The following is a 24,163-nucleotide window of genomic DNA, read 5'->3' as shown; positions in this document are numbered from 1 at the left end:
TCTCAATAGATTTAATTATTTATTCGGATTAGTAATTTGACGTTGAAGGTTTTGAAACTATCAATAGGAATCGCCAGTGTCATGTTGGCGATAAAGATTCGTTGAAATAGACCTTCCTAACATCAAGTTACTAACTCGAATTCACGAAATTGCCCTAACAAAGTGTCCGTTTGTCAAAGACCACACTAATGTGACTTTATGGCGCAAGTACACTATGCGGGAAATTGACCGAGACGAAGCGCGAGCCCGCACACCGAAAAATGGGCGACGCACGGCGAAACTAACCAAAGTGCGTGTTTACACTATACGTCTCGATCAATGTTCCGCATAGTGTACTTGCGCCATAATAATGGCAAGTTGTTTGAGTGAATTTTCCTGTACTTGTGACCTGCAGGAATGTGCCTACTATATCGAACTGCATTGTACCTGCTCACTCAACATCTGTGTATTGCAAGTCCTGGTGCCTGGTGGATTCATCCTGGTGCCTGGTGAACTCTTCCTGGTGCGTTATGAACTCCGCCTGGTGCCTGGTGGAGGGTGTTTTGGTGGTGGGGGTCGTGGGGCTCTTCTGGTCGGACTGCGGCGGCGTGGGTGGGTAGATGTGCTCCGTATCGTGAGACGTCGACGCTCCGGGGTCCGTTTGTGACGTGGCTTGGTCTAGTAGTTGTTGGGATACTTTGTCCTGGGGAAATGGTAAGGCATTTTTAATAATTTTCTGTAATGAAGTGATGATTGAGATGGGCATGATGATGAAAAATGCTAGAAGTTTTAAAGGATATTAGGGTATGACATGTGCACGATTTTGAAATCAAAAGTGCAGGAATAAAACGCAAGATAGCTTGTTAGAGCGCATTTCCGTCAGTTGGCTCGCAGTCGAAGTGGTGGTCTTTACTGAAGTAAGTCGTCAACAGTGCGTGTTTTAAGCAATCCCCAGTATAAATAAGGGTTGTTACACCTAAGCGGGCACCAAATCCGAATCTTTGGAACAGCAAAGCTGGCTTAAGGCAATTATTGCACTTTGTACCCAAACGATGAATCTACATAATATTCGATTATACCACCTAGCTGTGCCGATTATTACCAGTCCGCTTCGGCCTTGTTTCCACCAAGGTGGAGCGGAGCGAAGAAATGTTTTGACCAATCTTTAATTTTTGAGAATGAAATCTGTTTGGTTTTTCGCAACATTTTTCCGCTCCGCTCCTTGGTGGAAACCTTGCCCTTACGTGTGTAGGACCCAGTGATCATGTAGGAATGGCAATAAGGGCTATCGTTTTTTTACCTAACAGTTGGCACCCCTGGTGATTGACAGGACCTTACTCTACAGTGGCGCCATCTTGATGAGTGCAAATGCGATAGTCCTCCTACCACTTTCGCGCTCACCAGCTGTCGCCACTGTCTTCGCTACTAGCAAGTGACAGGACCTTACTCTACAGTGGCGCCAACTGGTGAGCGCTAAAACTATCGTTTTGTGCCCTCATTGCGCGGATACTTCGGGCCCTTACGTGTGTAGGCTAGGTACCCTGTGCTGTGATCGTTAAGGAATGCCAATTGGGATGTTTCAAAAAGCAAGAGTTTTAATTAGTCCGTCAGTTAACTTATCAATACTCTACACGTATTTTTCACTTTTTCAAACTAATGAAAATTTAAAGAGATAAAGCGCGCCAAAGTTCATAAGAAGAGGCCCGTGACGTCAAAAGTGCCGCACGTTGTGACGTCGTGCGGAACTTCAACGCACCATAACTATGTAATTATTTGTCAGATAGACAAATAAAAATATATGTGTCCAATATTTTTTGATATTAAACATGACGGACTAAAGAAATTTTTTTAGGAAACTAGCCTATTGCGCGGATACTCACGAACATGTCGAGCGAGACGTTGTGCGACTGGATGCGGTGGCTCTCGTCCATGTTGAGGTCGGGGCAGATGAGCTGCAGGCCGGCGCCGCGCTGCACGAACTCGCCGTCGCCGCCGCGCACCACGCACACGGCGCCTTCCGACCGCACCACGCGCACGAATGGTGCGAGCCACGCGTAGCACGGCTCGATCGCTTCCCAGCTGTAGCCTGCACGAATAAGGAAGGTTAGAGATATTGCTGTTCGGGCACCTTCGGCTGCTTTCGGCCCGGAGGCGCGGGCGCCCGGCACCCCGCGGCGATCGGCCGCCACTTCACCTCACGTCACCGACGACACTGCGCTCCTCTATGTATATTATGTGCTTTCCTACCAATAACTGTTTAACGTGGTCTTTTATTAAACCTTTATTACAGTCCACTACTCTCATTTCCACAATTACCATGACATGTCAGATGTCATGTTACCAATTGAGTTCTCAACAATGACTTCGTACTTGTCTTTGCACTAAAAATTCTATGGGAGACTCGCGTCTTGACAACTTATAAAAAGTGCGTTATGTGCTTTCCGAAAAATGTTTGCATTTCGCTGAGTGACACACAACAATATGTTAAATTGCAGTCGGGACAACATCGTCAAGTTGATGAGGAGCAAAGTAAAACTTACGCTTTTTTATGCCCCACTGTATGGCACAGACCTCACCCTAAATGTGGAGTGATTCATGGTACACTTTACCACTCAAGCTAACTCCTTACTCAAGTAGCTTAAAGCTAATACGAACTACGATAAAAGCGAGCACCAATTAGAAGAGAAATCTAATAGAAGTATGAGCCACTCTCCCGAGCTGTTGAAGGAGTGTGCGAGTGGCGGTTGACGTCCACGTGTAGCACGGCCAGGTCGANTTCCTTATCACTTTTCCGCTGAAAGTTGACAAAAGAAAGCACCTAAGCGTAGAAGCAAACCATTACTAAGCATGCACATACCTAATTATTATTATTGACGGGATTGCTACCATGTATCTTAATTATTTTGAGTTTCCGATATTAGGGCTGTTGTAAGCGCCATGGTCACGACGGAGTAACTGAGGAAACTCAAAATTAAGGTACATGGTAGCAATCCCGCCAGTAATAATAATTATGTTAGTTTTTTTCTTTTTTTTATCCACAACGAGGTAGCTCTTGGCCTGTATCTCACCTGATGGTAAGTGACGATCAGGCCGAAGGTGGAAGCGAGCTTCACCCGGAATCCTCAACCACGGAGGAACTGGCTATCTTACCTCTAACTGCCGGAACACAACAATGCTGTTAACATACCCATGAAAGTTTAAAACAATGTAATGTGCAGACCTAATTAATGCTAAAACCATCATAATTTAGATTTAGGTACTACTTGCTTGTCCAATATTAAATTACTTACACATGACGCTAAGCAAACAGATAGGTAGCTAGGTACCTACTCGTAGTTAGCTGAGTACCAACTTAATGTAAAATCAGCTCTATTTTAACGGATAAGCTGTAATCAAATTATTAATACCATTATAAGAGTAAATAAATAGATTGACTTGTACTCAGTGGCATGTGAACAAGTCAGGTGTAGAGCATCTTTTAATGCACGACATAGAGTTCATCATCATCATCATTTCAGCCATAGGACGTCCATTGCTGAACATCGGCCTGTCCTAATGATTTCCACAAAAGCTGGCTAGTAGCAGCGTCTTCCTGCCACCTTTATGAGGTCGTTTGTCCACCTTGTGGGTCAGTGGACGTCCTGCGTAGAGTTTTCAAACCACAAATACCTACAGAAGGTTTGTGATAGAACATCGAATTACCTATAAAGAATCAAGTGATTAAGAAACTGGTGTAACTAACAATCTTCGTTTGTTTTTTCAAAACTTGTTACTTTTTGCGTCTTGTGTCTTCGCGAGCCGGATCGCGGCGCGGTCCACGCAGCCAGCGTATGCGCCTTACGACTACATTCGATACCAAACTCGATACCGCCGCCAAATTGAACTCAATCGAATGGAACTCGTTATCGTCTACCACGGAACTGGCCTTTTAATTATTGCCCTCAAATATCGTAACTTTGTCGCCTTGGCACCTATTTATGAAGAACTCTGTCGTATTAAAAGATACAACATTAGAATTTATATCATTTTTATTTTTACCTTAACACTTTATTTGACATTAATTTCTTTGTGCTCGAGATTTAGATGAGCAAGTTAGAGTTGAATTCATGTTATTGAATAGTGTTATTTTATTTTTACTATGTATAATTCAGATATAGGCAAATGTTTGTATCGTGGCTATTTAACTGACAAACTCTACCAGTTGGGAATCAAAGTTCAAAAGCACTTGATCATTTTATGCTAAGAAATCTTATCGTAATTACTACTTTACATACGTGAATGACTTGAGTTTTTCATGTTAAGTGCAAAGAGAATATTAACGCTCGTGTGAAGTGTTTCTTTAATACTGGACATCTCTACGTACGTAATCAGCCTGTATTTTATCATCTGATTTGCATAGTTATTGCATAGCATTAACTAAGATATCCCACTTGTCATAAAGTTACTATTTCGACTTATAATTTTTAGCATAATGAGGTCGGTCCAAAATTGAGTTCTGTAATTTAATGCTTTTATGCCTTGTAATAGCACTGATAATAATACTAGGTAATAGTATGTATGGAAATATGTAGATGCCTTATTTATTAAGTTGTTTCTCTTAACTTCGACTCTGAGCGTTCAAGTTCTCCACGTTGACTGCCAAAATCTTTCGAGAATAAACTTAACGAATGGTTTATATTTCTTACATACATACTATCATAAGTCAAGTTAGTTAATATACCTATATATACCACCCAAGGGTGAGTAGGTAAAAACACGTATTAAGCTGAATGTAGAGCCCACTTCGTGTAGTAAAATGCTGAGCCATGTCAATCACCTTCGTTCTCCTTTGAATCTTATTATACCTCCTCATAAATATCATGTATCAAAATCATTTTGCGGAGTAGAATCTCAGGTAATAACCGGGGTTGTTATAAAATTAATAATGGATAATTTCACGCGTCTATTTTTGGTCTGGTACACCCAAGTTTGGCTCCCGTATAATAAGCATGGTAGTAGGCAGGTTTCGACTACGGTTCTTTTCAGGTGCAAGCTATAGTTGCCTTTCAGGATCTCTTTGTGCGACCAGAACTTTTTCCAGGTGATGTTTATCCTTCTGCTTATTTCCTCTTCGTTGCTTTCTTCCNACCTGCCTTAAGCTGAAGACGAATGGCCAACTGTAGTACAAATACTAAGTTCATTTTTTTCCAATAATGAACTGAATTTCACAAAGCTAGATAACTGGTTTTCATTTCATTATCTAGTTCACGATATTTTTTAGACTTGTATTTCAAATTGAAAACTTATTGTCTTCAGGACAACGTGAACCGCAAGATAGTAATGGAGCTGCTGATCGACCACGCGCTCAAGAACACGAGTCGCCAGTTCGTGTTCCTCACGCCGCAGGACGCTTCAGCCGTAGTCGCGGGCCCGCAGATCAGCATACACCTGTGAGTATAGTCCGGTCGCCGAGCACGTAGAATTTCGTTCAATGACCCCAAGCCTTATCGCTCGCGTGTAATTATATCGCTGTTGCGACGGGCGGCCGCAGCGAGTGTGCGAGCGCGGCAGCAACATAATTACGCGCGAGCGATAAGGATGGGTAACTTGGGGTCATTGAACGAAATTCTACGTGCTCGGAGACCGGGCTTTAGACTGTTTCATTATCATCATCTCAGCCATAGGACGTCCACTGTTGAACATAGGCCTCCCCCAATGCTATCCATGTTGTCCGGTTGGTAGCTTCCTGCGTCCGGCGCCCAGACTGTTTACTTACTTTTATAGGCTCAGGTCGTTACCACAGGTCACAAATTAATGTGCGATAGCTCAACGGTAAAGCTGGCCGACTTGAGATCCGAGGAAAGCTGGTTCGAACCCCGCCGCCGCTGTGAACCCACTCGTAAAGTATAGACTAGCTAGAGCATTTACTTGTAACAGAACAACGAGCCACTCTATGATATATTCTAGTGTATCACCCTTTAACGAACCAAACGTACTTTGGAAATTAGTAAAACCGCCGCCGCGCCATCAAAGCATAATTTGGCCCGTGGCGCGGCAGCGGTGTTCACGCGGCGCGTATAAACAGTGCAAAGGCGCGGCGACGGCGTCGTGTGCAGGAGCGCTAAAAGCTCAATAATTTCCAAAGTACATTTGGTTCGTTAAAGGGTGATACACTAACTAGAACATATCATAGAGTGGCTCGTTGTTCTGTTACAAGTAAATGCTCTAGCTAGGAGCGCTTACCTGTATTATACCAATCCTAAGAATGTTAAGTTTACATAAAAATGTTCTAGTGTATATCCACCTTAACAGAATCATATTTAGCTTCATGAGGGGTTAACGGGACTATTAGTAATCTATTAGAACCTGAGTTGGTACATATCGCCCCCAAAAGATACTGCACAAGCTAATCAATGCAGAACTCGAAGGCGTAGAATATAGCGGCGATTACAATAAAGCCATACTGATCGCAGTGATACTACTAGTATATACTAGGACTCCATTGATCTAGAACAAAATAAAGAAATAAAACAGGTCACAAATTAATGTTCCTTTCTTTTTACAGGATGGCTGACCCACGACCGTAGTGCCGAAAAGGTTAAGTAAACAGTTCAGTGATTTTTAATATTAATGTGATTGCAATTATTACACCAGTGATGTGTTTCAATGTTACCATAGGTATTTAAAATGTCTTAACTACTTGTCTAAACATTCCGACACTTAAAAAACCCGCCGAATGTTAGATATTTTATTGATTTTATAATATTAAGGATTTAATTAATATACATTTTATTTTTTAAACTTGTTTTATTTTTTTTCATTACATAGAAAATAGAAATACAATCAACACCATATTTTTTTAATACTATATTCTTGAAACATTCACGCACCGACTCTGACGCACAACATGTGATCTATGCATATTATTGCACAAGTGACAAAATATAATACGACTCTGGACAAATAGGTTTATGGCTTCCTGTTAAACTGTCTGAGATCACACACAACTTATTCGGGAATACAATTGAAAATTCTACTACATTAGGTTTTATATTAGTTTAAATTTTATGTAAAATACTTAAATCTAAAAGCGCCTTATGGGTACAGTTAATGAATATAGTTACATTTTAAATTATTTCCATATAAAGTAATTCTAAAAGTCTTATTTATAAGGCGAAAGTTTGCCCTAAAAGATAAGCGTAATCGTTGGCCTTAATTCTATGATCAACAGTTCACTCTCGATACAACACTTTCAGCTCTAGCGTTTATGAATATGATATTTGTAACTTTTCAATAACAAATATATTGAACTATGTACTTAGTTTGCATCAGGTCTCAAAAACCATTTCTAATGAGAATGACATGCTTTCTACGAAAATGTAGATCACACTTTACTATTTATAAATTTTAGGAATAGACACGTGTTTAAAGTTAATGAAACGTGAATGAAGAATTATTATAAATATGTATTAGGAAGTTTATAATGTTATCATCTAATGATGAAGCAAAGCTCTAATTTTCACTATTCTTAACACTTAAGGACTCGCTAATGGGTCTAACGGACCCAGTTCTTCAATTTTTGTGTAATAACTTTTAGAGTTTGACGTTTGCGATGTTGTCGCTTTTAGTACCTTTCCACGACATTGTAGCACAGCCAATAGCGATCATAATCGTCAAATAGCCCACTGCATGTGATTGCTACAGACGAAAAATGTGTTTTTGAGTCCACTGAACCCGGTAAACAAACTGAATTTTTAAATGTTTTATACAAATTTCTCAATAATTGTTAATTGGTATAAGTAGGCAAATCATAGTAGCTTACGAAAATAAACAAGGTATTTTTTTAAATAATTGATTACAAAAATTTACAAAAATAACCTTCATTTTGCCAAAAAACCTTCAATTTTTTAAATAAGTTGTTATTTTAGAAAAAGGCAATAAATATGACTATTTGTTTTATTATTTTATCTTTGTTTACATCATTATGTCCTTCTCATAAAGTAGATTTCACTTTTATTAAGAGTTTTTGAAAATACATAGGATTTTATATACTGGGTTCAGCGTACCCGGTAGCGAGTATGAATGTTACAAATTAAGGCGCGAGTCCTCAAGTGTTAAAGTTAATATTCTAAGGAAACCAATAGTTTTCAGTGATCAAAAGATTTTTCTGTTCTTGGAAAAGTAAGCTATATTTTTTTTATCAAGAGCCAATCTTATAATTACAACATTTTTACTCATAAGACACAAGTTTAACAATGCAAAGTCATGCATTATGCGATTTCTTTGTGATTATGTTATAACTTATAAGATCGAATTTATCAAAAACATCTTTAAAGTAGCCAAACATTATACTTTTGACAAAACTAAAACGTTTTACCTCTCTTAACTCAAATTATTAAAAAGGGAATCTTGCCACATACAAATTTTACTGATAATAATAATTAGCTATCACTTTTTAGATTTCCATCTAGGTCTTTGGTTAAAATGACGCTAATTTGAAAACGGCATTTTATTATTTCTTTACATTTAAAATTATTTTTTATGAATATAATTTTTAAATCAGTCTCGTGAACAATGTGTTCATTTAGCGTGATAAGTTAAAGAATAATTTATATTTACAGAGTTAGCAATGAAAATAGAAAACCCTAAACCTTTATAAACAGTACAAGAGTATCATAGATAATTCGAAAGAAATGAATAAAGTAATTGCTTAATGTTAAATTAATTCAGATAACCTTAAATTGATTTATACAATTTGCTAGTGCAAGTAAAATTATAATTCGATCTATCGAACGATTAAGGATTCCTCTTTGTTTGATGGCTTATTATGAAGAAAACAAATACAGTATTTATTTAGAAAACTTAGATTTATATTGTAAAAGGACTGTTAATTCAAAATGCAAATATGTTACTTTAAAAGTTGATACGTTAACATTTAGATATCAATATACATGTTGATTGGGAAGCGATTATATTGTAATGCATTCATACTTTTATTTACAAAAAGTAATATAAATTCAAAAAGAATATACGCGAAGAACAACGTTTAAAAAGAAATTGGGTGTGCTGTTTAGGATTTAACACACGACACACTTGAGAAAACTCTTCTAGCGAGTAACTTCAAACATTTGGAATGTTTCTAAGACATGGCAGTTTCGCCAATTTCATGTCCGAATTAAAATATTATTGTTTATAAATTTTAAACAAACTCTATGTGGTGTCCCTAGATATTGATAAGGGACAATCAGTCCGAAATGAATTTACATCCATAACAATCATCAACATTTTATTCAGTCTTAATGATCTTAACCAAATCATGTTTTTTCCTTACAATGTAGTTGTTAACTTTTCATCCGCCTAATATTAAACAAGTACATCCACCTACAGAAGTGTATTTTTTCATTAAAATTATGTAATTATAATTTTCTAATAACCTGAAACTCTTTTTTGTCGAACTTTTGAGAAACCAAACTCATACGAAAGTAGTTTTTAGAATCTATTAAATTTTTTGATGTGCATGTCAGAAACTACCCATATTTTAAAAAGTTAATTTCATGCAACAAACTTGCAGTTAATTTGAAATTAGTTGGTGAGTAAGCTAATCTTTTTCACACAAAGCAGTTAATTTAATAAGAACTCCTTTTAGTTAATTTAATTTGGATAGTCTCTTTCACGTAAACTATGAATGGTTCTCTTACTTTTGATGCAATATTTGGATGCGTTTATAAAGTTTATTTGAAGTAATCAAATATTATTATTATTAATATAATTTATATGCAAAATTTCAATAAATTTTTATCATGTAAGTGGAGTACTTGTTTCTTTCTATAAAAATTGGTGGTATACTTTATTCGAGTTGAATAAATTCAACAGATTTCATAAGTGCATAATCAATAGAATTATGCAACACATACAACATGCATTTACGAATATATCCGTGAGATTGTCAATATAAAATGAGGTATTTTATTATCGGGTTCAACTTACAACGCGAACAGTACTTAAACGAGTGATAACAATTAACAAGGAATAATAGTACGCACCATAAACACAACAGAGTTAGATATAGTAGCTGCATTGCCTACTGGACCACAATCTTAGGTACTGTGATATCAACGTGACCTTTAGCAATTTTTAATGGAAACTACATTTTATTGATAAAGAGTTACTACACAGGATTATAAATCATTTCATCCACGAAGAGGCGCCCCACCATTCTTCCGGATAATTACACGCTAAATTATCCACGAGTGCACACGCACACTACAATAATGACGCTTGGATTGCTCGGATCAAACTCCCCGCACCCGCGCTTCCCTCGACCAAATATTGGTGGGGCGCGTCTTCGTGAATGAAACGATCTACTTTTCTCAATAGATTTAATTATTTATTCGGATCAGTAATTTGACGTTTAAAGTTTTGGAACTATCAATCAATAGGAATCGCCAGTGTCATGTTGGCGATAAAGATTCGTTGAAATAGACCTTCCAAACATCAAGTTACTAACTCGAATTCACGAAATTGCCTTAACAAAATGTCCGTTTGACCAATTTTTAGATCTGAATAAAGCCTAGCGGCAGTCGTTCAGTAGACCACACTAATGTGACTTTATGGCGCAAGTACAGTATGCGGGAAATTGACCGAGACGAAGCGCGCGAGCGTTCCCGCACACCGAAAAATGGGCGACACACGGCGAAACTAACCAAAGTGCGTGTTTACACTATACGTCTCGATCAATGTCCCGCATAGTGTACTTGCGCCATAATAATGGCAAGTTGTTTGAGTGAATTTTCCTGTACTTGTGACCTGCAGGAATGTGCCTACTATATCGAACTGCATTGTACCTGCTCACTCCACGTCCGTATATACCAAGTCCTGGTGCCTGGTGGATTCCTCCTGGTGCCTGGTGAACTCTTCCTGGTGCGATATGAACTCCGCCTGGTGCCTGGTGGAGGGAGTTTTGGTGGTGGGGGTCGTGGGGCTCTTCTGGTCGGACTGCGGCGGTGTGGGTGGGTAGATGTGCTCCGTGTCGTGGGATGTCGACGCTCCGGGGTCCGTTTGTGACGTGGCTTGGTCTAGTAGTTGTTGGGATACTTTGTCCTGGGGAAATGGTAAGGCATTTTTAATAATTTTCTGTAATGAAGTGATGAATGAGATGGGCATGATGATGTAAAATGCTTGAAGTTTTAAAGGATATTAAGGTATGACGTGTGACGATTTTGAAAACTAGAGTGCAGAAATTAAACGCAAGATTAGCTAGTTTTTAAGAGCATATTACCGTTCGTTTCATCGTAATCGAAGTGGGGATCTTCGCCGAATTAAGTCATTCACAGTGCCTGTCTTTAGTAATTAGCAGTATAAATAAGGGTTGCTAAACATAAGCAGGCACCAAATCCGAATCTTTGGAACAGCAAAGCTGGCTTGAAGCAATTACTGCACTTTACCCAAACGACGAATCTACATGATATTCGATTATAGCACACAACTGTGCCGAATATTACCAGCCCGCTTCGGCCTGGTTTCCACCAAGGATCGGAATCTTTAATTCATTATTATAGAATGAAATCTGATAGGTTATTCGAAACATGTTCAACAATGTTAACAGCATTATTGTGTTCCGGCAGTTAGAGGTAAGATAGCCAGTTCCTCCGTGATTGAGGATTCCGGGTGAAGCACGCTTCCACCTTCGGCCTGATCGTCACTTACCAAGAGAAACAGGCCAAGAGCTTCCTTGTTGTGAATTAAAAAAAATCATTTCTCCGCTCCGCTCCGCCTTGGTGGAAACCTTGCCCTTACGTGTGAAGAACCCAGTGATCGTTTAGGAATTCGAGCGGGATACTCACGAACATGTCGAGCGAGACGTTGTGCGACTGGATGCGGTGGCTCTCGTCCATGTTGAGGTCGGGGCAGATGAGCTGCAGGCCGGCGCCGCGCTGCACGAACTCGCCGTCGCCGCCGCGCACCACGCACACGGCGCCTTCCGACCGCACCACGCGCACGAATGGTGCGAGCCACGCGTAGCACGGCTCGATCGCTTCCCAGCTGTAGCCTGCACGAATAAGGAAGGTTAGATATTTTTATTGCACTCACACATTACAAAATAACAGAATTAATGTTTAATTATTATTATGCTATGACGCACATAACAATGTTAAATAGTCGCAATGAGGGCTATCGTTTTTATACTTAACAGTTGGCACCCCTGGCGATTGACAGGACCTTACTCTACAGTGGCGCCAACTGGTGAGCGCTAAAACCATAGCCCTAATTGGGACGACATCCTCAAGTTATATCAGGAAAGCAAAGTATGCAGGCGACTGCACGAGTGTTTGCACCGAAAAATAATATGAGCATGCGTGTGACGTGTTTAGGTACAGTTTATACACACGCGACGAGTGAGTTTTTTAAAGTAGATCCTTACGCTTTTATACGTCCAACTGCATGGTACAGACCTCGCCCTAAATGTTGAGTGATTCATAGTGATGATACTCTACCACACAAGCCAGCTTCTTACTTATGTACCTTAAAGTTCATCGGATCATGAACCAGAAGAAGCGACGAATCGTATACAAGCAAGCACCTGTTACAGAAAAGGAATATAACCCAATAATAGCCACTCACCCGAGACCCGCACCGCCAGGTCCTTGTTGAAGGAGTGCGCGATGGCGGCGGCGGCCACGGCGCTGTGCGAGTGGCGGTTCACGTCCACGTGTAGCACGGCCAGGTCGATGAGCTGCCCGCATACCACGAACTCTAGCGACGAATACTGCGGGAAGACGAACGTGTAGCCGCGGAGAGCGTTCGCGCCCACGTCGCTCTCGCCTAGTAGCCTGTGGAATTCATACGTCTATGTTACATCTAAGCAAGAAATATTAATTGTACACAAAATATCAGTTTCTCAATTGAGATTTTAGTTTGAGCGTGCTGATTTTCATATTTAAGCAGAAAAGGGGTCAGTAAGCAGATTATACATGAAACTGCCTGTCTTCACCATCAAAACCTAATATTAGGGATTGATGGTGAAAACGAGCATGAAACCTTAACGTCACTTTTATGTGACCACTACTTTCTCCACCTGGGATAAGTACATGAACCTAGGTGCCTAAATAGGGAACTCTTCTTGGGTCTCAAATAAGTTTTTCCAGTTTTATGAGTAAAAATTAGATACCAGCTTTTAGAATAAGTATAAAATGATGATACTACAAATGACAAATAACACAATGAAATCTTTCGAAATAACTGATAACAGAATGTGCTTACCTCCGTTTCGCACTCCGCCCTTCACTGGCCAGCTGCATGTATACATTTAGCCAGCTGTTGATAGTTATTGGCGTGATGCTCCACGACAGTTCCCGCAATATCAGCAGCTCCTCGATCAGGATCTCTTCTGACGTGCACGCGCCGTCTGTCACGTACGCGAACTCGCCAATCTTCGGTGGGTATACCTCTTCGACCTTCGCAGCTATGAAGAGACACGTTATGCCTGCAACGAAAGGATGTGTTGTGTTGTTAACACTCCAGTTGGGCTAGGACGCGATCGTAATAAAATATTATCGTAGATTTTAAACAACAAATGTGTGGGCTTATCGGGCAAAATCGATAAAGTTCATGGCGCGATTTTAGGCATTATGAATAAAGAGATTCTTTACTCTGTGTCTAGTCTACGCCTTCAGCTTTTATATCTGAGAACAATTGAACAAGCTTCATGATACGAGTGATGCAAAGATTAGGCGATTGTCGCACGGGTCGAGCCAATAGGTCAATGAAAAAGGCGTTGAACGTAAAAAAGCTCCACACAAAAGGGTAACGCTCTGAATGCTAATGAAACAATGCAAGTGTACGATCACATGTTTTTTGCAAGGCTTTTAGTGATGGCAAGATGTAATGCTTCTTCTTTTTTCCAGGAGAGTATTTTTAGGATACATTTTCTCTGTAGACCGACCATCGAGTAAAGGTCGCAGGAAGCACCTGGATGCTGGCAGCCTAGGAGCGATCGTTGTGGAAATCTTTGGGAGAGGCCTTTGTCTAGCAGTAGACGGCACTAAGTTGAAACGAAAATTTTCCCTGAAGCCATTTGAAAAATGATGATGCTATTTTCTTAACAGTGTTATGATTACGCCTTGGCACTCTAAATGGCACAAAATCAACACTGTACAGAAAGTTCTTTGAATGAAAACCAGGATAAGCTATAGAAAATACGTTATCGATTCAATGTGCAATTGGCATTACTGATAATATTTCACTATTAGTAAGCTACTACATATGAGCGATAAGTACCTAAGCAAAACATGGCTTTTAGCGCTCACGCCGCGCTGCTCGTAAAAAACATCCGCGATTTTTTGTTTATAATGTACGACTGAATGAAACAGCTATGGAGTGGTACAGTACCTTTACTTCTGTGGGAGTGGGAATTACCCAGACTAAAAATTGAAACATAATAAAACATGTTTGTGGTTAGCTTATCTTTTTGATATGATGACAAATAAAGCTTCATTGAAGAAAATATGATATTTTTGAACATACAAGTCATGGCATTTTTTTAAACATAATCGTCAATATTATAATTATACTGGCCGATCCGAATCCGTCAAACACTAACCTAGAGAAAACGGATGATGGATCTAGTGTGGAAACTATTTAAATAAATAAAAATAATTACCAGATTATTTTAATTATTTCCACTCACCTATTAGCTGCAACTGGCCTTTGTGCACGTCTTTTGTGGTGGTTAGATACCGGTCCACGTAGTCTACAGTCAGGTGGAACGTCTCTCTGTGCAGTTTGTACACCTCGCACACCTGGAGCAACAGATACGACGTCACTTAGTGTTACGAAGAATGCTATTTTCAACAAAACCATATGGACTATATGGTTGTGTTGTTGACTGTACTTGGCAGTGTGCTAAACTTGAAAGTTGTTACAGCTTAGCCAAGCTTTTAGTTAAGCGTAAAAATTAGCTGGAACGAGCGAGCGGTTGCCGAGCTTAGCGTTGAACGCAGGAATGATAAAACCAATCAATATTCATGTTATGCTGGTTATGTATTACTGGTTTATTTAGTGAAATTAGATGGGTATACATATTTATTCTACACGAAACATCACAAAAATTACAATAATAAACAAAAATGAAACAATGCCTATGAAACGTGCGCGGCGCTACTTAACTAAAAGAGGGTAGCTCAGGTAAAATAATTTTGTATTGTCGTCTATTCCCGTGCACAACCCGTGTTTCACAAAAAAGAGTGATGTCACTTCTCTGTACTTCCATACTGATTTTGAAGAAGCATACTTTTGAGAGATCATAAAAAGTATGTCATATGTTGGCGATGTCATCATTTCTATTGAATTCGTGGTCGCCAAACTATCCTAACTTGGTATGACACAGAGATATATCGCTGTAGGCGTGAGATAGAGTCTGTACAGGCGAGTCTCTGTCGATATTTATTGTTTATCGATAGATATACAACAGCCCTTTATCTGTTCATAGTTTTGACATACAAAATCTATAAATTAGGGATGTATTGAGTAAGTTTTCCAGATGATAACAAATAAGCTTAGTTTTTCAATTAAAATTATAACAACAGATGAAGTTCGGAGATTCAACAAGGATATAACAAGAGTTCCTATCCTAAGCGGGCAAATAATGACGACCAATTAATAAAGATGAGAATAGTCGAAGACAAACGCTATGAGGTCATTGTGCAATACAAATTGGATCTTTTGTCGCTGCCGTTAGTTCCGCGTTGTCATCAAACCGAGGTTTCGGAGGACGACGCGACGTCACCACGACAAAAATGCAGAATGTATTTTATAGGTGTAACTAGGTAGACATAACTCGACAATTTTGATCTAGGTGCTTTATAACAGACAGAAGTATGGACTTTTCTATCATAAAAAGAAAATAAAATGTGCTTAACCTATAGCTTTTTCGAATACTTGAGAATTGAAAATGATTTTCTTAAAATAATAAATTATTTTGGCAACTGTTGGTGATTCTAAAAATATTCTAACATCGATCTAAATGGGAAACGATCATACAGACGTCCGCGTCAGTCAGTCACCAGGTTACTTTTTAAAAGACATCAAATTATAACTCTGTTAGAGAGTTGTGCAATGCTGCGCTGTGCACTGTGGCACTACTGTGCAGGGTATAAATTATAAATGCAGGCAGGAGTGTACATAAAATCCGAATCTTTATACACATAGCCGTTAAAAAGATTACAAAGTATGAATTCCTTATTAGAACGTTTGGCCAAATCACCGTATGTGACGATAAATGTTATCACGGGCCAAATACGCGAAGGTGAGCAACTTAAGGTCAGTGTGCACGTATTGTTATAAGAAAGGAGGGCTCAAGCTGCATGCTATAATGTAGAGACGTTACCCTCTGGTAGGGGAAAGAATGGGGTTGTCGTTTAGAGCAACCGTTAGATATTACATTATTTGTAAAGAGACAATCTAGAGAACAGAGCACGCTGCTTTATAGCAGTCGCAAAACTTCAGTAAAATTCTCGGAACTAACTGGGAACCTTGGAANCTAAGGAGCTCCCAGGTAGAGTAAACATTACGACGAAAAAAAATAGCTACGAGACGTATTTTAGGGGAAAAGATAAAAATAAAATTCACATTGAAGTGTCAAGAATACCTTTAAAATATTGTGTGCTAGTGTTACAACCCCTCAAAATTTAGCGAGAATAGCCACGAGTTTCAAAAGTTATAAATCCGATACGGACAATTGAAATAAAATGCATCAGCCGAGACATTCTAGGGTGAAGCATTCGTATCCTATCGACGCTGCACCCACTCCACAGGCGCCACATACGGCAAAATTTATGCATTTTAATATTAAAACTACCAAGCCCGCATACGTCTGAATATTTTCGGCATGCATTTATACAACTGATAAACTTTATTCCTCTTTATTTTTACTTTTGTTACGGTAATTTTGAATGTACGTGTATGTATGTTACATAGCGCGTAGTAAATAGGTAACCTTGTGTAAGGTGACTTTATAAGGTGTAAATGACCTGAAAATTATTTATTGTATAGGTGTACCAGAATCTCATGGCAAATGGGGAAAATAAACTTTGTTGAGTGCAATACTGGGGAAATTGGATTAAACGATCTTGATACTTTTTAATTTTTTATTTATGACTTTAATATTAATGAACATGAAGTACGAATGGCTACCTATACATTTTATATCTTATCTGTATACTTATAACTTATCACTTCATTCAGAACTAGAAAACGATTCTAAGAACTCCACTTGCATTTCTTGTTCTTCAATAGATGATCAAGTTAAAGAGGTTTATTATACAGGGTGGAAAATGCCACCTGGAGGGAAAGTACTCTTAATACTGTAGATAGAAAATTTTACTGAAAGAAAACATTCCTTAATTTTTGAAAAAAAAAAAGAGAACTGCATTCAAAGAATTTCGTTTTTTTTTCGAAAATTCATTACTATATACCATACAATAAAATTTTCTGTAACATTATCAAAATAATTTAAGATTTCATGGTTTTCCTTTCATTTGATTTATCAAGTTTGTTAGAGAGATTTCATCCTTATACTTAACCCTAACGATCGATGTAATAAAAATACAGAATGTAATTCCACCCTGTATAATATAAATCGCTCTTTCAGCATTTCAATTACTCAAACTTGCTTGATGAAATCTTTTTCAATTTTCTTTACATGGTCATAACTTTTTCACTATTCGTCTGCACTAATGTATGAAAATAAAACACCTGAAAACCCCGATAAAGCAGCTATTAGGTAAGAATAATTTAAAAATAAGGTAGCGCATTTTCTTACATAACTTTTCAATTCCTATCATTGGAGGTCCGAAAATATTTCCCATACAATTTGATATCATAATGATCATTCTTCATAAAAAATTTAAAACCTACATAATTATTTAAAATCATAATCATTGATATTCATAATATCACTAATCATACACTTAGTTTTTACTAATATTTGTTTTCATATATTTTTCTATACTAATGATCGAAACTCATAATCATTCGAATAAATAACTATAATATTCATAAATGTGATGTATCCTAATATTTGTTTTCATAAATTTATTACTCATAAGTATATTTATCCATATTATTGAAAATCATGATGTCTATATTCGTATTAAATCGTATTTTAACATTAAATTAATTTGAAATGGTCCAAAACAGGCAATATTTTGTGCCACAAAACTAACGTGACAGAAACGAATCGCTGCAAAACCGACTCCACGTAGTCTTGTCTGCCCTACCCCTAGAGTGTAATTTAAAAGCCGGAGGCGCGGAGGGAGGGCAGCCCTCGCCCGCTGTAACGAGGCTCAGGCGCCCGGGTGAGCTGGAGCGGCTGAGGCTGGTCGCCGAGGCGCCGAAGGCGCCGATGGCGATCCAAAAAGCCGAAGCTGCGGAAGCAAGCGTGGGTGCCTGAGCCTCGTTACGCAAGGGCGGAAGGGCTGCACATCCCGCAGCGCCGGAGACGAGGAGATACCAATGCATGCTGCATGCTTGCTTTCATGCTGCATGCTCTGCATGCTTATCTACTCTATTAAATTATATATGATTTTTTTAAAGATACGAGTATGTCTGTTATAAAGTAAATTATTCTGAACAACAACATTATGAGTTGAAGTATGTTCTTAGTAACAACATTATTAATTAAAACAATATGATCAATGAATGTTATGAAGAAAAAAGATCTGAAAATAAAAATTATGTATTTTAAATGGTTCTTGGTAGTAACAGTATTGATAAAAAAATTATGATTACTAACTGTTATGAGCTCCGATGGTAGTAATAAAAATGTATGAATAAAAAAAGTATGAAAAATAAAATTATGAAGAGAGATTATTATGAACACAAATCGGTAGTAAGACAAAGAATAGGATTTAGAATTTTATGTGAGCCAATATAGAACCTAAAAATAAACATAACCCACCCTCCTTCTGACGCAGTTAGGTAATAAACTAAATGTATCAAAACATTTCACTCCAACTTACTGTCAAATCAACGACGCGCTTTAAAATCAAAGATTGAGTTTGAATTAAGCCCTATTTTACAATACACATTGAAAACAATATGATTTGCTTGAGCTTTTTCGACTTTTTCACAAAAATAACAAATAGGCATGAAGAGATTACAAAATTTCTGCAGCGGCTGACAGATCTCTTGATTTACTTTGACAGGTGACAGTAAAGCCATAGACAATGGCCATATGAAAAACACACTTTTCCAATATTTTTGTTTGCCATGAGATTCTGGTACACCTATAGTAGTGAAAAACATGCACAATGCAATTTACAAGCTTATAAGCGGGCTATAGAATCTGTACCAACTTTTTACTTAGAAATTCGCAAACATCTTTCACCGTCGTGTCCCTTATTCAGAGTATCGTGATCATTACGAGAAGTGAAATTGAAAGACACACGACTGAGCTGGCCGATTTAATGGTATCGTGAAGACAGATGAGCGGGCAACAAATAAATCATTTAATTAATTGATTAACACGGGAAAACGCCTCATTAGGTTTGTGACACTGGCAACACTTTCGGAATTTTAACATCCCTTGTTTAATGTATTGGTGAAACTGCGATCTATTTAATGGCTCTTGCTTCATGTCCTGACAGACACACAAAGCTATCGGCCGCTTGGTTAGAATAGGTTCTGAAAAAAATTTTGTGTGACAAAATCTGCTGCCGACCTAGTTCTCAGAAACATTCGGTTGCCGACGTTGTCGTAGCAAAAGCTTTATTTTATTGGAGATAGGTTTCATAGGATTTGAGATTCTAGCTAGGCTTGCACTCAGTATTTTCGAATACTGACTGCCACAAGGACCTACCTAACAACTAAATAGGCGGATTGCTTGTTGCCCCGTCGTCTTTTCGTGCCAGTCAAAATATGCATCCCGGTTCTGAGAGGAGGTGGTTACTTTCATGTATTATTCAATACTCAAAATCATTGATCGATGATGACATGCATATTTTGCTATTCATAGTTCTAACGTAGACCAGCGAGATTGTAGACAGAAATCTGTATTTGAATACATTATACCATTCATCCGAGAAATATTTCCTTGTAATCTAATACAGTTCCCCGTGTTTTTATTGGGATTATTTTGGAGTTGGATGAATGAAAAGCCAGGTATGCTTCTGACCTTGACTTGTTATATTTAGTCTAAGAGCTAGACTGTAAAGTAATTTTAGTGTCCGAGATCTCAGAATAAATACAAATTGGTATTTATTTTAGCCTTTTTAAAGTCGCTATTAAACAATTTGTATTAATAATTAATTCGGAGTAACATGCACATACCGAAACAGTCAAAGCACGATCGCTATTTACTAAGGTACTTTTTGTGGCTGAACAAAAACGCCGGTTCATCCTCCCAACAATGTAACGGTAACTCGTGATCAACAAATGAACTTCAGCAGAGGTATTCTGAATTTCCCCCTTGCTTTTGATAACTATAATTAAATTATAAAAATCATATCAGTTTTTGGCATGGATGAGGATGTTAATCATTAGGAAACAACCGGGAAAAAGTACACGATCGATGTGCAACACCACAGATGTTTTAATAGTTAAGGCATAAGTTACTCCTTTTCGTTACCAAGATAATATTGTTACGTAAATAGAACCGCGTTTATAGGGTTGTACAAATAAGTTTATTTTGCCCACTTTCCTAGTAACTAAGCACTTGTACTACGATATTATCGTAATGTGCATTAAACAAAAATCGTAGCAATTAACTTGTGAGAAAAAAACCTTTTGTCAAATAAGATAATTAGCAATTGAACACTTTCAATTAAGAAATGATTAAGTCGTCAACGTACAATGGCCTTAATTACTAAAAGCTCAACCCATTTATTAATTTATCAAATAACGTAATGACTCAAAGTTTGCAAAATACCACCAAAGCTTAACTAGACTATTTTCCCACATAAGATAACGATAGCATGACTCAGTCGGGAATCGTGTAGCTTTCTATTATATTAAATATTCCGATCCATTAGCAGACAATTCTTAATTTCTGTTAAAATATTCTGAATTTGGTCAAACATACGACCTTACATATTAGTAAGACTGTAGCCGAAAACAGCAGACATTACGCAGTCGGTCGGGTTCGGGGCGGTTCGTGAATAGTTATCAGAATGTATTCAAATCAATAAAGCACTGAGGCCCGAAGAGGTTACGCGAGCATGGAGTCGTGAATAAAAATCGCCAGCACTAAAGACGACCTAAAAATAACGGTCGCTTGAGACAGCTCGCCACTTTACCTAAACTGTCCAGACTACAAGACTTTACTTCAGACTCCGCGAGAAATTGTCACGATAGTCACAGTGCGTTTATCACGCATCTATTACCTACTAATCTATTTTTTGTTCAGACGTCATCAAAGTCTAATTTGTAACAATAAAATCATTAAATTACTAACTCACATAACATATTGACCTCCTAATGCTTAGGCAATGCAAAGTACATACAAACATGTGGACTAGACAGTTTAAAAATAGTCATTAGCAGCAGAAATATAGCTTAATTATTTTTGGGTAACAACACAAGTATTAAAACAATATTTGCATGTTAATTAAAAGTAAGTTATCAAACTAAAATCTACAAAAAGGTAAATCTATTAAGGATAGTGCAGAATGAAACATGTTGGTTCTGGAGAGGTCATTGAACACTGTAAAAAAGAGGTCAATGAACCTCCTATTACATCATTACTACATGTAAATCCATCTTTGAAAAAGTGCTGTATCTGCAAAATTTTGTGCTAAGAATGTTAGGTGTAATTGTGCTACATTAGTTTGAATGTCACTTACCTTCACCTAGGACTTCAAGTGCAGCATGTAAAAACAATTTTATATTATGACTCATGTTCTTAAAATATCAATAAACTATTTAAATATGCATTTTTTATTTATTGCTGTAAAGCTGTCTATTTTTTAATAGGTGTAATTAATATTTCTATCAATGAAAACTTAAGGAACATCAGATAGTATACTCAAGAACAAAACATGGAAGCTTACCTCATTGAGCCAGTCCAGAAGGATGGCCCTCATGCGTGGCTGCAGATTAGGGTGCCTGTCAAACATGTTGGGGCTCTTCTTGGTCTTGGAGCGGGCGTCACACTCACACATGCTGTTCCACACGTCTGAGGGGTCGGCCCAGGACAGCCCGGGCAGGGGACATTTGCGTTTGGGCAGCAGGGAGTACTCAGATTTATTTGTACTGGAATTGTAGTTCTGGTATAATTCATTCCTAACGGACAAGGACAGGAGTGAATCAGTTACTTCATTCAGAAATTAGAAGAGTATTATTGTAATAATAAAGTAGTAAAGTTGGGCAGTAGAATAAGTTATTGCTGTGCAGGAGTTTAAAGTACAAGTCAAGTAAGACTTACCTATGTCTCTTGTTTGAATGAGGAGTGGACTCTCCTCTAGCAACATTTTCTAATGGACTCAACACACAATTGGGCAATTCAGGTATGCTTTGTGGGCTCAACAAACTGTCAGCGTTAAAGTCTAAGTCAGTATAAACACTCCTAGGCTGGTCTAGGTTTCCATATCCTTCGTCATCGCTGGAACAGGATGAGGATTCCACAACAACATTGTGTGCTGGTTGGTCATACAGTTCTTCTTCTAATTTGGACGACATTTTCGCCGGAGGCATATTTTCAACCTAAAATTAGAGGCATGAGTATAGAGGAATAACTTAGAGCAGCTTAGACTTTGATGAAAGGATACAAACCTCATCGTCACAGGAGTTCCTTTTACGTTTTAAGTTCATACGTCTCTCATTGTCTTCACTGGAAGAACTGCAAACAATTGGTGACATGACTGTGTAAACAATACTTATCAAGGTCGTCAAGCAAACGTGTGTAAGCATCAGCTGGTTACATACCCAGTTTGTGCCATTGTAGGTGGGACAAAAACGCTGGCACTCTATCTCCTGTGCCTAAAACATATTGCACATTATATTTCTGTCCTCATAATAGCCGTAAATCATTTGCAAAATAAGGATTAATGACCTAAAAATAACCGCATGTCTTGTTCACATTGCAAATAGGGTTATGTCACTTGACAACTGTATTGAGAGCACAAATCCGAATTTTTTCAATAACTGAGTTTATCTAGTATAATTTTAGATCCAATAGGCACCCATAAGTTCCACATATCATGCTAAATTTGCGTATAAGTCGCTCTGGCAATGGTGTAAACCTTCAGCGTGCCCCCTGCTGATTGGCGGGAGATTTTTTTCTTGAGCACTTTTAGACACGAAATAATGATAAAATCGACTATTTATTGCATCCAATGTTCACTAGAATAACTAAAGAACCCATTGATTGCGTAAAAATGTAACATTTAGCTAATCAGCTGTCTATAAAAATGCCACGAATCCGTCACAATCGCGCGCGAAATCCTCCGTCAGCGCCATTAGACACGTCGATAGCTTGGGTTTCTCGCCCCATCCACTTTTGGATATTGATAAAAATAGCACATAGATGACATGACACATTCACAATACTAATCTCAAATTGAAATAGAGCACTTTTGTACGATATTCTAGCTGTAATAAGGTCATAACCGTTGATCATCTAATTGGCTTGGCTTATCGCCCCCCTAAGCTTTATAACCTAAATTATTAGTAAAGAATAAAAATTTAAACGAAATATTATCCGACAGAAGATGCATTATATCCTAAATATGTAAAATATTATACTCGAACATACCTGGTCATTCAAAAAATATAACAAATACCACAATGCAAAATTTCCTTGAGCACTAGATATGGGATAACGACTTGAGCCCCGTATCATGCAAATTTTACAATATTTTTAGCACACACACTTTCATCAACACTGAGGATTAGTAAGAAGATTACACAAATGGTAATTATTTCAAGTTACACATCTCTTTTCAGCTTTTCACGGCTCGATAACGCCCGGCTTTCCGCGCGAAAATGTCGCGGTAAAACTTCGGTTCTCAGCAAGTGGACTAGTGGCTATATTCAGTGTTATTTTCTACTGAAATGAAATGTCACTTGTCATAATGTTTCAATTCACGCAGAAATAGTTTTCAGGCTATTTATATGAACATTGATGCCTATGAATTTCTATTCATCAAAATGATCAAAAACACAAACATGATAGCAAAACCTTTACAAGGTTTTAATTAATTACGCGCTTAAG

At 38.0% G+C, this 24,163-nt stretch overlaps 2 protein-coding genes across 3 annotated transcripts; both read right to left on the bottom strand.

Moving 5' to 3' along the window:
• Positions 1-387: 387 nt before the first annotated feature.
• Positions 388-3,170, bottom strand: LOC114351831 (G1/S-specific cyclin-E1-like). The gene is made up of 3 exons (XM_028303168.1): positions 3,167-3,170; positions 1,860-2,065; positions 388-682 (listed from the first exon to the last, which is right to left on the bottom strand). The coding sequence occupies exons 1-3, from the start codon at positions 3,168-3,170 to the stop codon at positions 431-433; spliced, it is 462 nt and encodes a 153-aa protein (XP_028158969.1). The 3' UTR covers positions 388-430.
• Positions 3,171-10,491: 7,321 nt separating this feature from the next.
• Positions 10,492-23,974, bottom strand: Cyce (cyclin E). 2 transcript variants are annotated; one of them, XM_028303165.1, is made up of 10 exons: positions 23,010-23,556; positions 22,876-22,935; positions 22,723-22,789; positions 22,376-22,653; positions 22,002-22,233; positions 14,645-14,756; positions 13,219-13,441; positions 12,580-12,788; positions 11,802-12,007; positions 10,492-11,058 (listed from the first exon to the last, which is right to left on the bottom strand). In XM_028303165.1, exons 2-10 carry the CDS (start codon positions 22,887-22,889, stop codon positions 10,807-10,809), a joined length of 1,593 nt encoding a protein of 530 aa, XP_028158966.1. In that variant the 5' UTR covers positions 22,890-22,935; positions 23,010-23,556; the 3' UTR covers positions 10,492-10,806. The 2 variants fall into 2 exon arrangements, with proteins under 2 accessions (XP_028158966.1, XP_028158965.1); XM_028303164.1 differs by lacking the exon at positions 23,010-23,556 and adding an exon at positions 23,705-23,974 and having other exon boundaries at positions 10,493-11,058; positions 22,876-22,929.
• Between the last annotated feature and the right edge of the window lie 189 nt (positions 23,975-24,163).

This window comes from Ostrinia furnacalis, unplaced genomic scaffold, assembly GCF_004193835.3.
Source record: "Ostrinia furnacalis isolate ACB-3 unplaced genomic scaffold, ASM419383v2 OfSCF1207, whole genome shotgun sequence".
NCBI classification, from domain to species: domain Eukaryota; kingdom Metazoa; phylum Arthropoda; class Insecta; order Lepidoptera; family Crambidae; genus Ostrinia; species Ostrinia furnacalis.
The sequence above is the reverse complement of the archived record's forward strand: the minus strand, read 5'-3'. Positions and strand labels throughout refer to the sequence as shown.